The following is a 16,541-nucleotide window of genomic DNA, read 5'->3' as shown; positions in this document are numbered from 1 at the left end:
TGAAGAAACAAACCTGGGTCTGAAAGCTTTCCAAGCAGGCTGCAGGGCAGGGAGAAGGAGGAGGTAAAACTGGCAGGATAATTTCTCAGTAATGAATCATTCAACCAGCTCTCAGGGTAAGGCCCAAAAACAGGCTCAACTGTTAGTTTTAAACATGAGCACGCAGAGCAACAGTATATTTTCCTTACCACTTTCTCAGGAGATAATGAATTCATCCATTTCTCAATCAAAGTTTCCATATAACTGCCCGAACATTGCTTGTTTTCCTTCTGCTGTTTTAATCTGATCAATCGGGAAGCATATCGTTTTTGCCATTCTGTTAGTTCTTCCTGGGAATGTGCTGAAGTACACTGTGCACCGTACCTGCAGATCCCTTGCTCTAAAAATCTACACGAAAAATAGATAAGACAATTATGCCTCAAACTTTTCAGGCTCAATTTTAAAAAAAATAAGATTTTACATCCTGTATTTCAAAGAGTTTCCTTCTAGCCTTTCAGTCTCTCACACAAGACAAATTACAAAATCAGATTCAAGGAATCGGTTTAGCCACATGTCTATATACAAAAAGGAGTGTTCACTGCGAGACGATGCTGCTGATATTCATAAAGATACATCCAGAATTTTTCCAATTTAAATGTTAAGGGCCATAAAAGTTTTTCACTCAGATAAATAGGCTCTGAACATCTAAAAAGGTCTCTGTACTGCACCAAGTGCCAAAGGATTCTAGTGTTTAAGTGGGGCTCCTCAGGGTTATGGTAAAAAAAAATTAACAGCACTAAAAACAACAACATTTTCGACAAACTTTTCACTAGAGGTCATGTGCTAACCTGATAAATGCCCACTCAACAGAATTTTTCTGAAGCAACACTGACATCATGTGGTTCTTTCAATTAATTACAGGCACGTCCTTGCGTCCGTATTGAAACAACCACCTAGAAATACGTGCGGCAGACAGTATGCATCTATTTTATGGTGTTTACGGACGTTTAAAATGTAAAACATTGTTCCTAACATCATCATTCTGCTGATGCTTTAAAATTGAGGATGCTTTTAAATACTGCCTAATGCCCAGATATAATCCAAAAACTCCAGGTATCTCAGACCCTGTTAATCTATACTCTGCATCCAAACAGCTATATCATTTGGAAAACATTTCTGTAGTCACAACATTAACTTTGTGCTCAGTTGCGTTAAACTTGTGACAAGGGATATGGACGTATTATCCAGAGATGGAAGAAGCACTTAAGAGATTTTTTTTTTGAGATTTGACTGCATTAAGTATGGTTTATGGCATAGCCAGCAGCGCAAACAATCCTCGTATCTGCATGAGGAATCCAGTGCTGATCAACTAACACACCACGTTATCAGACAACTGAAGGTAAGCAGGGTAATCCATGCCATAGTCCGGAAAACGAAGAAACTCTGTAACTCTAAATTTACAGTGAATTTCATCTCCAAGCTTACACAACAGGACAAATTCAGAATTCACCTTACAGTAATATATTACTGAAAAAGGAGGATGAATCAATCAGCACTAAGAGGAAATGGCAAGTCAGCTACCCACATCATTGGCAGATAGAGCAGAAGAGGATTAATGATGGAATGACCTTTCCATAGCAAACGTGTTATGTAACCATGCAAATTAGACAGTAAGTCTTGAGCTATGTGACAAAAACAGATGTTACTTGACAAATGACAGAAAAACCCTAAAGCAAATGTATCTGATATCCCAGCTGCATTTGGGTCACTAGTTGTAATGCGCATTAACATACTCCTTTCCTCTACGAAAAGTTTGAGAAATTTAAGAGACACCATCAGATTGTGAAGGCCCAAAGTATATATTCTTTATAAAAAAGTAAAAATTGTATGGTCCAGTATGTTAACAGAAGTGTTCTTGTGATATATTTCATATAATATTTTCAATTTAAACAGTTCCTTTTTTGGATTCACGTATTCTGTTGCAATAAATTTTAATCCCAGAGAACGCTGTAGAGAAATTGGAGCGTTTATTTCCACAGCCAAAATTAAATTAAATACAACAACAAAACAAACAAGGTGAGGAAAACATCTAATTTTAATAATACAATGAATTACTGACAACATGTGTAAGAGGTTATATTTAAGATGCAATTTTAATAGCATCCATTTAAGAAGAAATTTCAAATTCTTTCTGACTTAAGAGAAACAATAAATCACTTACTATTGAATATTCATTAATTATTACTATCACTTAAAAATGGTGGCCCTTTGAATCAGCACTTCTCCTTATTTAGAGATATATTTAGAAATATTTACTTGTGTTCTCCTTGACTTAATAGGAAAATGCCATATTAAAATCTTCCATCTGTAACCATTTTTACATATTTTCATTTCCCAGTACTTTCAGCAATAATTACTTTTATTTTTATGTTTGGTTCCTCAATGAGTATTTCTTGCAATTCCTTAATTCCATTATATGTAATACATGCTACTTCTCTACTGCCTGTGGTTTTGAAAATTAGTATTTATTACTTGCAACCACATCTACATAAGGAATTAAAGTCTTAAATCCACAATTACAAGTATAATGGATTAATTAATAAAGACCTCTTTCAAATCCCAAAGCGAATTGCACCTGTAATACAGAAGTCTCCAGTAACCTTACACCATAACTTTAATAGAATGAAATTTTGAACTACAGTTTAAAAACTGGGTAGATGTGCCACTTGTTATAAACATGTAACATAGGGCATTATAAACAAGGAGTCTGATTTGCTGAAATATTAAGCCTTCACAACACTTGCTGAAGTCAATGGGAGCTGCAAGCACTTAGTCCAGGAGGTAACCTAGCTTTTCATTTGAAAAGTAGGTTATATTACTACACTTCTTAGGAAATTAATTTCTTTTTGTGCTTCGTGTGAACCAGAATCAAATGCATGGTACAGGATTTTCCTGGTTAATATACCTTTGCTATTAAATGAAGTACTCTATTTATACAGGTTACACACTCTGTAGACAGGCATTATGGTCCAGTGGACTTCAGAAGAAAAGAAGCTAAGAACTCTAAACTGAGCTCAAGTTGTGTGATTTCTGAGCAGGGAACTTTACCTGTATGCCTCAGCTTCTGCAAAATGGGAACCATGATACTTTAGAGCTGGAATTATTAATGTCATTTTAGAGACAGAGAAATAGGTGCTGAGAGATGACACAGTGCATCCATGCCTTGCTCTAACAAGCAGGTAACATTCCTTGACCTTATAGTTGACCCACTCATAGTCATGAATAAGAGTATTATCTGCTAAGCACAAGAGGAAATGATATTACCCCTTAAACACCAATCTCATCACCAATAAAACTATATCACTTTACCTTTTACACAATGTGTACTCTTCACTGCTTGTGACTCCCCTGGGTGGGGGGCGGAATTGCCAACCATCCTGAGATCCTGCAGAGTAATCCAGGGACTCAGGTTATTTTTCTGATTGCCAGTAGTTTAGAATCATTGGTAGTAACTGCACAGGGCTACATGTCTCTGAACACCAACCCATAGGGTACAGACACACAAGCAGGTTTCCTATTTCCCCACAGCTACTTATTTTCAATCCCTGAGGATCTGATGTGGGGCAAGAGTTGAAAGCAACTAATATAAGTTAGATAAAGTGATTTGTTGGAATGGAACTGGGTTCTGCCACACCAAACTGAGCAACAAATGTGATCTGCTGTCTCCAAAAACAACAGAAGATGGAACTTTCCTGTCTCATTTCACTGTGAGTCTTCACGTTACTAACCATGCCGCTTTTCCCCTTTACTCCTGTTACCCCTGCAGAACACATTCCCTCCAACTAGACATCAGGGACAAGTGAACTGGTCATGCTTATTCAAACAATAATGTTCCCATATATAGCAACCAGTTCTATCTTCAGTTCTTCTCCATGCAACACAATGTACCTTTAAAATATACTTTACTTACCTTCCTCTAAATCCTCCCCATGGTATCCTGAGGGTACTTTACTAGCTGCTGCCTGGATAATTACCAAAAAAAAAAAAAAAAGAGTTGGTCAGTTCATCAACTAGTTTTTACCAAACTCTCAATCTGGCAACTCTACTGTATTCTAAAACAATCCATGCAAAAAATCTTAACCAGAAGTTCAATCCACATTCTGGTCTCAAAACTGCCATATATTTACAGGACAAAAATTACAGCAATTGAATAGAGGGGATCTAATGGATATGCTGAATCTACTGTATTGTAGCATCACAATTAGAGAGGAAAAAACCAAATCCAGCTATAACTTTCACTCCTATCCTCTGAGCTGTGCCTAATGGGACCCAGATGAGGTTCTCTGATCCAGAGCCACCAAATGAAAACAAGAGAACCAGGGGGCTTTTCTAACTTCTGACATTGCTCTGAAGTCCATAATGAACCTTAAGCCAATGAATTGATCAGAGCTGGCAGAGCTTTACAACATCATACCCTAACCTGCCCACACCCTACTTGAAACACCTGATGGCCTTCTCTCCTCTTGTACTGGGATGGCTCCCCCAGCTATGCCAATGATTAGTGCAGAACTATCTCCATAAACAGTAAGGCCAATTTGTCCATTAGCTGGCACAAAGTGGTCCTAGCAGTATAAAGAATGTGACTATTTGTCCTTTTAAAAATGCCTCTTATTTAAACAAGATTTTTTATTCTGTGAATGCACAACACCCCCAGGACAGATAAAAATATGTTACTGACAAACAAAATAGTGGGCTGACCCTTAAGCAGCTCGTTCCAAAGCTGGAGGCAGCAATGGACAGAGTTGCAATCACTGAATTTGGTTCTGGAAAAAAGCTGTAAGAACAACACAGCCTTAAACTATAGTAAGAGAGCTATAAACTTTAAATGCTCTATCAAAAGAAAAGAAAATTAATAACTTAAAGGATAGGACAAAGGCTAAATATGAAAATAGTAATTATGAAAAATAATTTAGACCAGTGTTTCTCAACCAGTGGGTTGCAAGAATATTTGAAAGGGTCACGAGCATGTCCCCAGAAAAAGCCATGAAACCACGGGTTTCCCTTTGCAGGCTGGCAGTGTTCCAGCCTGCAAGCAGCTGCTTGGGATGATTGGAGGCAACAGATGCACGTGAGTCTGCATGCACTGATGTACATGGCCAGCACAGAGCAAGGCCAGGTCAAGTGAGCAGCCCCATGCACTATATGAAACTAAGTATGGGGAGCAGGGGATGGAGATCCAGGGGACTGTCCACTGAGCTGGCGGGGGTAGGGGGCTGCCGGCACTGGAGCAGCAAAGGACAGCCCCTGCTGACATGGGGGACTGTGGCTGGGCCCTGGGCTGAATTAGCAGGGGCGGGAGCAGGGAGCTGCGTGCCTGGCCCGGTGGCACAGGGCTGTGCCTATACATGCAGGGGCCTGCGCTCACTGATCACGCTCTGGGAGCTGGGGGCCCCTTCCAGCAGGGCTGCGGGGGAAGAGGGGAGCAGGGGACTGAGGATCAGGAGTGAGGGGGACTGGCATGGCCCAGGAGCCAGGGGGCTGTGATTTGGGGGTGAGGGGCACCAGCAGGGCCCACGGGGAGGGGACTATGGGTCAGGCACTGGCAGGTTCAGGGGGGTGCCGGTCGGGACAAGCCATTGATCTTGGCAAATGGGTCCCAGTACGAAAAAGATTGAAAACCACTGATTTAAACTAATCCTTCACTACTATAGCACAGGAAACGATGGGACTTCTAGAATTTGCAGGACAATGATTTCTGTTTAGGAATTCAGAATCACTTCCATTAGAGAGAGGAACCAATTACCGAGACCTAAGTTACAAATGGATATTCTAATTCTTCCCTGCTCACTATAGCAAGCCACAGTCAGGCAGTTTTCAGCAACTTTCCTTTTAGTCTTTCGTCAAAATAAGTGATCCAAGATCATGATGGATGACTGCTTTAAAGAAGGTAGCCACGATGCCTGACACACTGCATTCTGTCAAGGCAGGTTTCCTACAGCACAGGACCAACTGCCCTCTAGATCATGAATTTTACTTTTCTCCTCATAATACGGTCATTCTTACCTCTGTTTCAGCAAGAAGTGTTTTTAGTCTTGTCAAATCTTTAGTTACCATGCCGTTCTAGGGAAAAGGAAAAAAATTAAGAGTATTCAGTACATAAATGCTCTGCTATAGTAAATACAGGGAGTGAATTACCTTTTTCCCACGTGGTATTTGGGAAACAGGAAGGGCAAGGCAAGGCAAATGGATTATTGCATTCTATTACACAATTTTCAATGACTCCCTGTGTAACACTGAGCAAGCATCATTATGCAACAGGGAAACTCGCAATCGGCCAGATGCTAATCTTGCACAGCAGGTGTCAGTAAAGGGCAAGGCCAAAGAGGGTGCAAGCACAGGACAGCTTAGCAAATCAACCTCATGTAGCCTGGCTGTCACCCAAGTTAAACAGTAATAGGTTCAATGTTACGAGATGAGATTCTTCAGAACAAGTACCCCAAAAGACTGTAGGCCTAGTACCCACTGGACGGGGATTCAGAAGACCTGGGATCCACTCCCACCTTGGTTACTGGTCGGCTGGGTCATTTTGGGAAAGTTACTTCACCTCTCTGTGCCTCAGCTTCCCCATCTGTAAAGTGGGGACAATGATACTAACCTCATTTATAAAGCATTTTGAAATCTAGTGATGAAAATCCCCATAGGACAGTTACAATGTATTATTATTACTCTTATTAAAACACTTATACCTGCTCCAAAGGAATCAATATCAAAAATTCACACTGCTGTATCATGTCACTTCTTCCCAAGAGACTTTTGTACAAATTACTTCACAATTTTACAACTCTTCCTATTCTGGAGTCTGTTTCTTTTCCCTCTTTTATAGCAGCTTTCATTACAAGTAATAGCTGTGCTCAATAGAATCCCAGGTAAAATCCTTTGAAGTCAATTTATCTCACATAATACAGCAATCTCATACTCTTGAGATCCACAATCTTGATCACCAGAGTTCAGACCTGTGGTTTTATTTAAATGAATATCTGCATCATTTTTTAATGAAATGCCACTGAGTTTGTCAGACAGCATGCTGTTATACTTCTCCTTCATAGCCTGGCTATACTACAGACCAGCAGAAACTCAAATATCTTCACTATCAATCTACCCACTTGACAAACCATGCGCAGAGGCATTATTTCAAATGCTTTTTCGTTTCTTTTAATAAGCAAAGCTCACAAACTTAATTTGTAGAACTCATGTATCTACAACATAAAGAATATAAGCTACTGAGAATTGCTCCCTTATAACTGGAGGGAAATGTTTTTCAAATGAAAACAGTCCAAACTTATTTCATTACTCCACTCAGACACTAGAAGTTAGCAAATCATTTGTTGGTTTTAACAGTCCCATGAAAAACAACTGGGTCTGATGATCTACAATCCATCACAAGATCACAAGTTTCATTTTAAATGCTGAGATTTCATCTGGAATGATTAAACTACACAAGAGAAAACTATCTTAACAACATAATAACAGCCCAAAATGAGTGCTTTGCATTTCCCCAAGTAAGGGACTCTTTGGCTGTATCAATTTTTATGAAAGTAACTACTACTACAGATAGTCAGGAACGTTTCAACAGAAGAGAAAATGCTGACCAGTAAAACCAAATTTTTTGCAAAAACTTTTAAATTGTGACAAAACTGCTTAAATCCAAGTTGTCTGAGATTGACAGAAACAGGCAAGGCAACCCCTGACCCAAGAACCCCTGGGGAAAGTATTCACCAAGACGGGGGACACACAGGTTCAAGTCCCTAGTCAGCCTGGTTCAAAGACAGTTCCCCACAAGAATGCTCTAACCACCAGGCTAGAATCAGTCTCTCTCTGGCCCAACAAATATTAGTATTTATTTAGTATACAAAGTAAAGCAGAGCTCTATCGAGAGAGTGACCTGCCCCCTGAACACTCAAGAAATTAGAGATTTAGGAAACCAAAGTTCAAGTTCCTGCTCTGAGTTGGGCACAAGTTTAGAGGAAAGCCCCTAAATAGCTGTTGTGAATAACATATATGTAGGGCATGAATATTCATATTTAAGCTCTTAGTTCATTTCTTATTGCCAGAACTGCCTTGACATTTTAATCAGTATACTCTAAAAGTAAGCAAACCTTTTTTCCTCAACAAACTTGCAAAGCCCTAAATGCAAGGCTCTGGATTTTCCTGCAGGAGCCTCTCTACTACCAATGGCATTAGAGAGGGAGCTGTTTTCCTGACATTACTTCAGCAGTTTTTGCTACCATCCACTTACGCAAATGAAACTTCGAATACAGAATCCAGACCCCAGAAAATAAAGGCACAATCCTTCAAAAGACACATACTTCATGGATATTAGTAGTTCCACAGGAATCAGAGACATTATTGAGGTAATGTAGGTATTACATGCTTTGGATCAGAGATAAAAAAAAAAAGATGATGCTTAAACCCAAGTCCCAGCAGGTTAGTTTAGGGTACAATACTTGGATCATTGTCCTTCTTGAACAATCCTGCTGTTTACTTAAAACACATTCAAAGTCACCTTAAAATAAATGTATCAATGTCCTTTTTGCTTCAAAAGCTGAACTTTGTCAACTGAAGCACACACAAAGTGGTCTCAGGTGCGCAGTTAAAATACAGGCAAAGGGATGGAAATTTACATTGCTCTGCTCTGTTAAACTGCACATGGGAAAGATTACTTTGCAATCCTTAGGGATTACATGCAGGCAACTAATTTGAACATTCTCGTTCTAGCCACTCGAGCCAAAAAAGACAATCTGAAAACACAACTGTTAGCTTCAATATGTAAGCTTCAAGCTGCGCTCTTGCTTACATATTAGCACTTGAATGTTTCAATACATTGATATTTTCCATACAAATTATTTTACTATTTTAATGTACTGGCCAGACAATATGTTCAGAAGTTTGCTACTAAATGCATAAAAAAGACAAACATCAAATGGCTTTCAAGTTATGTAGATTAAACCTGCTTACCAATGATTCGCCCATCAGTGATTTGGAAAGGACTTTAGATACAATTTGCAGCTTCCCTTTAAGATGCATGCAGCAAAGCACTGCACGGAAAGAGCCATCTCCCTTGGCCAGTCCCTCTCCCAGCACTGCAACACAAATCACCAAAATTAGTAATCATTGGACAGTACTTAACTAAACCCACCTCAGTTTTCTTTGACCTTTAAAAACAATATGTCCAAGACCAACATTTAATCCTTTGCTTCCCGAACAGACGTGATATGGATGGGCTGAGTAGAAAGCATTTTTGTTCCCATACCTCACACATTACTTATTTATGTCCACCACCAACCAAGACATGTTGTGAACACGTTCTTCGTGTGGTAGCCACAAGGGTGGTAGCTCATGGCCTGGAGAAGCGAGGCAGGGGTAACTCCAGGTCCGTGGTGTGGACACAAAGGATCTCCCTCCTTTGTCTCCACAAACTACAAACTACTTCTGCTGGTCAAAACATGTTCAGGGGGATCCATTTATGCTTGCAGAAGACAACCTCATAGTTTGTAAAAGTCTCAAACCTCCTTGTTGGTCATTTGCTCAAAAGAAATTAATATTCCTGCTGCTTTAAAACAGCCCCTATTCACTTATGTTACAAAAAGCAGAATACAGGAATGACTGTTTTAATTCGGAAATCTACAAGCTTCATGTAACAGAAAACTTTCCTAATGTTTGCTGGCACCTGACCAGATAGCTAGCCAAACAGGTACTTCCCTTGACACTTGCAACAGTGAAAGGATTTATTTCACGATGTAGAACTGTTCCAGCTAAGTAGAAGTAACAATTTTGTATATATAAATATATATTACATGGCAAGAAAAGAAAAACTTTTTAAGTACCTGAAAGGCTAGTAAAGCCAAGCATGCCACTTTTAATAACAGTCAATTTAAAATAGACATTATTATTATTACAGGCAATGTCAACATCTGTGTTTCTACTGCCACTCACTAAACGTGCAGATCCTGGATGCACATAGCTCCCATTACTGCTAACAGGAAGTTTACATACACCAGGACTGCAGGATTAGGCTCGGCAAAAGTAAATCAATCCTCCTAACTAAAAAGGCATACATATCTTAACAGGAATTACACAAACAAATCAAGGGAAGAATAGTCCAATAAAAACATGTATATTAAAAACAACAGGACTACTCTCGAAATCCATAACGCTAACCAAAATCTGATTGTAAATGCCTAAAAGATGACTCTGAATTCAAACACACTGACGCTGCTGACAGCACTTCCAAAAACAGAAGTTTAGTTCTCATGTTATATTTCTGACAGTTTGCGATTAGGATACGCCTCAAACTCTAAATACTCAATTAAAGTTATGTCATGTGTTTAATTGGATGGTATTAATTATCTAAAACACTGTTGCAATAGGCAAATAGACCATAACTTTTCATTCTTAACAAAATCCTTTGCACATTTGTAAGACAATGTAATAGGTTCACAATTACTGTCTTTGTACTTAAATACTTCCAACATTTTACAGCAAGCACATACATCTAATATGTGCTCCAGACTGTGCTTCACTCCTTCTAAATCAAAACACAGCCACAGGTGCATATAACATGTCAAACCTTGTAAAATGTCATAATGACAGCATGAATAAAGCTTTTTCATGATATTTTTATTTAAAATGTCCTTCTGACTAACAAAAACAGACCTGCCAAGACACCCACCGCAGTTGTTCTGAAATACAAGCTGCTGGGGGAAGATGAACTATGAGCACAGTGACATGTCCAACAATCGTGTGTGTATGTGTATCTATATCTATATATCAGAAAACTATTTGTAGTATAAAAATTGTTCCAAGTTAAATATTTGCTTGCAGAGTGCGATTATGAAGTCAACCTTCCAGACGCCTTTTTCATAGATCTAATTTTCAAAGGCTGTCATAACTTTTTGTTCTCAACATGCATTTCAAAACGGATTTCTTCTGTTTATTAAATTATTTGCGCCTCTTCTCTCTGGGTGCCTAATGAGTGCAGGAAAAATGTTAACTGTACTGCTAGCCCTCTTTTGAGATATTCAGATTTCTGACATACATGCTGAGGAAAGAAAGAAAAATAGTCTCCCTGTGAGAATACCACAAAACTGTCTCAATGGAAAAATCCCACTGGAATAAATAACAATCTTCTGTTTGATTTCAGTAAGACCAGGGTTCAGTCCTCAGAATATCAACCTATGAAACAGAATTGATTGATCCATGCTTCCTCTCCTCTAACCATTACCTTCCATGTCTCTTCCCTCCTCTTTATTCACTCACAGGAAGGACAACTGTGGAGGACTAAGCTCAGAACAATGCATTTTGGCAGACACTAGCAGCAGTCACAACAAAAGAGCTTAAAAAATTCTTAGATTGTTTCAAGAATGAGACTGCACCAGATGAATGTACAGAAAATGCACCTTGGTACTGCTGTCATAGGAATGTACCTGCAGAACAAGTACCACCTACTCCTCATTTAACACGTGGGGGGAAATCTCTCTTTTGAGGTTCACGATAAGTTAGACCAGTGGTTTCATAGATTTCATAGACATTATGGCTGGAAGGGACCTCGGGAGATCATCGAGTCCAGCCCCCTGCCCAAAGGGCAGGAAGTCAGCTGGGGTCATAGGATCCCAGCAAGATAAGCATCCAATTTACTCTTGAAGGTGTTCAATGTAGGTGCTTGAACCACCTCCGCTGGCAGACTGTTCCAGACCTTGGGGGCTCGGACAGGAAAGAAATTCTTCCTTAAGTCCAGCCTGAAACGGTCTTGCAGGAGTTTGTGACCGTTCGACCTCGTCATCCCTTGGGGCGCTCTGCTGAACAAATGTTCCCCCAGATCCTGGTGGTCACCCTTGATAAACTTATAGGTGGCCATCAGATCACCCCTGAGCCTATGCTTTTCCAGGCTAAAGAGTCCCATGGCTCTCAGCCTGTCATCGTAAGATCTGTTTTCCTGACCTCTGATCATGCGCGTGGCTCTCCTCTGGACTCTCTTGAGCTTCTCCACATCCTTTTTGAATTGTGGAGCCCAAAACTGAACGCAGTACTCCAGCTGCGGCCTCACCAAGGCCGAGTACAAGGGGAGAATGACGTCCCGGGATTTGCTCGAGAAGCATCTATGGATGCAAGCCAGCGTTTTGGTCGCTTTACTAGCCGCAGCATCGCATTGCAGGCTCATGTTCATCTTGTGGTCAATGATGACCCCCAAGTCTCTTTCTTCTGTAGTGCTATCCAACGTAGCACTGCCGAGCCTATAAGGGTGCTGCAGGTTTTTCCTCCCAAGGTGGAGAACCTTGCATTTTTCGGTGTTAAACACCATCAGGTTCTTGTCTGCCCATTTGCTGAGCTTGTCCAGGTCAGCCTGGATCACCCGCCTGTCCTCTGGTGTGGATGCTTTGCCCCAAAGTTTGGTGTCATCGGCGAACCTGGCCAGTCCACTCCTGACTCCAATGTCCACATCGTTAATGAAGATGTTGAACAGTATGGGTCCCAGGACAGAGCCTTGAGGGACCCCACTGGTCACAGGGCACCACAATGAGTGACTGCCATCAATCACAACCCTCTGGGTCCGACAACGGAGCCAATTTCCCAGCCAGCGGATCGTGGTGGAGCCAAGGCCACAACTGTTCTCGAACTTTTTTTCGCAGAACACTTGAAAACTGCTGAGGGTCTCAGCAGACCACTTAATAAACTTTTTTTTCATTCTACAAATCAAAGCACACAACTCATAATTTAATATCAGTAGTCTTACCTTTCTAATGTGATGGATGTGCCTGTTTTTTTGAGCAAAGTTCTGGGAAGTCAGGTGCAATGTTTGTCAGCTTTAGCCTTGGGTCAGTGTTTCTTAACCAGTGTGCTGCGGCACAAAAGCGTGCCGTCAGAAATGAACAGTTGTGCCATGGAATTTTGCCATGGCAATGAATACAATATGTATGAGGATGAGGAATGCCTTAACAGGTGTGCTGCAGAAAATTTTTATTAATGTAAGTGTGCCTTGGGCTGGAAAAGTTTGGGAAATGCTGCCTTAGGTCACCTTTCTGCAGACCACAGTTTGAGAACCTCGAGTTAGAGTATCAGAGCACGAAAGATGAGACCCATCCAGAGTTCAGCTTCTTTCCTGAGTCTGTGCTCATAAACTCTAATCCAGTGTCCACTGAAGTGAATGGACTATTGCTGGGTGTTGGATCAGGTCCGTAATAGCAGAGAAACAAACTGTAGCCAGGCAAGTTAATTACTCTTCCCTGCAACTTAGGCATGTGCTTGAGTGCACAGCCTTTGCTAAATCAGGGCCTAAATGCATTTACCCATGCCCTTGGAATAGAAGGCTAAAAAAGGATCTCATCAAAAATATTTTTTCGCCACGTACCTATGTAGCATGTTGTCCATTAATCAGGTGCCACGCTCCATACTAATGATGGGGTACATTACAGTAGTACTGTGTGGTATGGAATCTCCCAGAAAATCTAAATCTATATTTATATAAATATTTTATAAACCTGAGGAATAATCTGCAATTTCATAATGTTGGAGAAACAAATGTTTTACCAACCATTTTGGAATGTTTTGAATCCCAGAAAACAGCTTACATGTTGTTATAAATTGCAATAGACAAATAAATCAGCATACCATGCCTACAGTCTTCATCTGCTTGCCCATACTTTTTCTGGAAAGAAAAAAGGTAAAGTTTAAGAACAGAATTATTATAATTACAACTCCCTGCTCAAATCACTGGCTTCCTCAAATTCACTTTAATCATGTACATTCATCAAGATAGAAAATGTGATGTATTTCAAGTTATATTAACCAAATTTCATATGCAGATCTAATATAGTAAATTTTAGAATCCTGTCCATTTTTAGGAATAATTAAATGGACATTTTAGGTAAGCATATGAATATGTGTCTGTGTGTAACAGAGGCTATGTAGTCTCTTAGATGTTTCTGAAAATCTTTCCCTTAAAGACTATTTTTATAAGTCAGCTTTGAATTTAAGAGGCTGTTTCATAATTGCTGTTTTATAAACAGAACATTTAGTCTCAGTGGCCTATTTTTAAATTTTTTCAGAAAATTCTTTCTAATTATAGGTAGGGCTGGCAGCACTGCCTATTACTAAGGTTGCTCAGCATTTCCCATTATAAGCAGGCTTTTATAAAACTTTGCCAAATTTTACCCATTTGGGCTGAAATCCTGCAATCCAGATGCATGTGCCTCACCTTGAATCATCTGGAAAATTTGACCAAAGTGGTTTCAACTATTTCTAAGACACAGGAGAAGGTGAAAGATATTGTTTTACACACACACACACACATTTCTGGCCTCTTTCTTTTGAGAAACTGTTCCTGTTATGGAGGAGGAAAGAGAATGGCCTATTTATCTAGGATGTGTTTCTTGCTATTCATTGACAATAACATTAAAAAAAATCATAACTTGCACATTCTTAGTAGACACCTGCTAAAGGTGCACGTTAAGTGTTCAAAGACTTCAGCTACACTGTGCATGTTCTACCTCAGGATCAAAACAACAGTAAGGGATTAAGTATTTCAAGATAATTATGAATGCATACAGCAGAGGAGGCCAAATTAAAGCTGCCCAGGCCACTTTAATTCTTGCATTTCCTCACTCTTGAGTGCTTGCCTTTGCAATTTTAACAATGTTCTTTTAACATACAGTGTTTCTATGTGCAATATAATACATCTAATTTAATACTATAAAACTGGAGCATTTCTTTTGCTGGAATGTGTGTCAAGCCTTTTAAAATGTTTCCACTCTTTGTTTAGTCAATCATTTATTCATATCCAAACTACATGCAAGTCACAGTCCTGCAAGTAGCTGCACAAAGGCAAACATAGCCATGCTGCTGCTTTGAGAAGCCTGAAGGATTGAAGAAAGGGGGTTATATCAAAGCAACTTGATAAATCACAGTTAGGTTCTGATTTCTAGTGAAAACTGGATGAAAAAAGACATTTGATTCTTTTTCCCAGGTCACCTGATACTATTAGAGAGTCACACTCACAAGCTGTAAAAAAGAAGCAATTCTATAGAGAAGACTCTCGATTTTGATGCGGTCAATCTCGGCCTGGCATGCCTCCGTGAAATGAGCTGGGGAGAACTGGCTGAGGGAAAGGAGCGCCTCTGTGCAGTGCTTTACGGCCACTTCATAATCTTGCTGTTTAAGTGATTCACATGCTTGTTCACATGACTTCTCTGGTCTTCTGTCTGCCATGACTCAGGGACAGAAATCCTAAAGTGGGAGCAGAAGGGACAATAAAAGGTAGGTTAGCTTTTTAACGGTAATTGGATCTTGGCTAACCAACTTCCAATCTCATTTTCCAAGTGGTACAATCTCACCCTGCCTACCCATTCCACTCATGTCTCCATCCTCGGTCCCGTTCACCTACCAGGCACTTACCAGTCTCTTTGTTCTTATATCACTTCCCCTCTGACTCTCAGCTTTCGGCCCTGATACTGCAAAGACTTAATGTTAGTGGTCCCACTGGTTTCCAGTTTAAACTTAGGCGTTTGCTTTGTGCTGTCATTAACGATGTTATGTGTTTGGAAACAAACTGGCTTCCCATCCACCAAATGTCCTTCCTTGAAGCCTTTCAGCATCCTCCTACAAACCATCCCTTTCCCCAGAAAGGCTTTTTACCATGCTCTTTAATGAAGTTTGGGACAGACAGGAATTATAGAAAATATTTTATACCAGCAGGAAGTAGCCTGACGTTCGTTTCCAGATTCCCTCATGTTTAATTACGCCATACAGAGCTTAGGGACCTGAAGTAGGCAAGATATTATTGTACCAGGTGTCATTTTCCTTTCTTAGAGGTACGTTTTTTTTAACAATACATACTTTTAGTGAAAGTTTAATGGAAGATGGTATTGCAACTTCTAAAAAAATTGTTTGTTTGTGCTAAAGTTTATATCCAGGGTGGTTACCATTATCTATGAATAACCTGAGATTATCTATGAATAACCTTCCCACAAACTTGTTTTATTCCACCAGCTTCAGAATCAGCAAAACACAATGCCTTTCTATAATTTGCATCTACAATATCATCCCTAATACCACCCAACTTTTAAATCTATTTTATACATGGAGGGCAGAAATTTAAGTTTAAAATGTATTTAGCAGGAATGTGTTTGGTAAGTAGAACAAGGAACACCAACCACCACTTCTCATTTTCATTTTTAGCCAGCAGCACATCTTTGGCAACTTTTTCCTAGGAAAGAATAGTCTTGTTTTCGAAGAGCAAAATCAAGCATGGTTTTATTCTAAAATAATCTAGTATCTCTGGGACATACTAAAAATTCACTATCAGCAACGCCCTTTATGTTTGCTCTCTCGAGACTTTTATCAATCTAAAGTACATGAATTTCAACAAGCAAGTCTAGAGCACAAATAAATAAAAACACGGTTTCCCACACAAGTAATATAATCTATTATACCATTCCCCATTGCAACATGCTCTCTCACCACCAGTGTTTATAGACTGAAACTGTAAACACAAAATGTTTAAAACATTT

General features: G+C 39.7%; 1 protein-coding gene across 2 annotated transcripts in view; it reads right to left on the bottom strand.

Annotated features, from left to right (window-relative positions):
- HELZ (helicase with zinc finger) overlaps positions 1-16,541 on the bottom strand; it is a 170,273-nt gene that overhangs the window by 133,406 nt on the left and 20,326 nt on the right. For both annotated transcript variants that reach the window (XM_090059492.1, XM_090059493.1), the window contains exons 2-8: positions 15,031-15,258; positions 13,645-13,681; positions 8,995-9,119; positions 6,043-6,099; positions 3,950-4,001; positions 3,349-3,424; positions 189-387 (exon numbers count right to left, since the gene is read on the bottom strand). In XM_090059492.1, coding sequence (XP_089915618.1) covers positions 189-387; positions 3,349-3,424; positions 3,950-4,001; positions 6,043-6,099; positions 8,995-9,119; positions 13,645-13,681; positions 15,031-15,240 — 756 coding nt within the window. In that variant the 5' untranslated portion in view covers positions 15,241-15,258. The remainder of the gene's footprint in view (positions 1-188; positions 388-3,348; positions 3,425-3,949; positions 4,002-6,042; positions 6,100-8,994; positions 9,120-13,644; positions 13,682-15,030; positions 15,259-16,541) is intronic.

This window comes from Crocodylus siamensis, chromosome 8 (assembly GCF_052110815.1).
Source record: "Crocodylus siamensis isolate JL-2025a chromosome 8, ASM5211081v1, whole genome shotgun sequence".
Classification (NCBI taxonomy): domain Eukaryota; kingdom Metazoa; phylum Chordata; order Crocodylia; family Crocodylidae; genus Crocodylus; species Crocodylus siamensis.
This window is presented reverse-complemented; position numbering and strand designations above follow the sequence as displayed.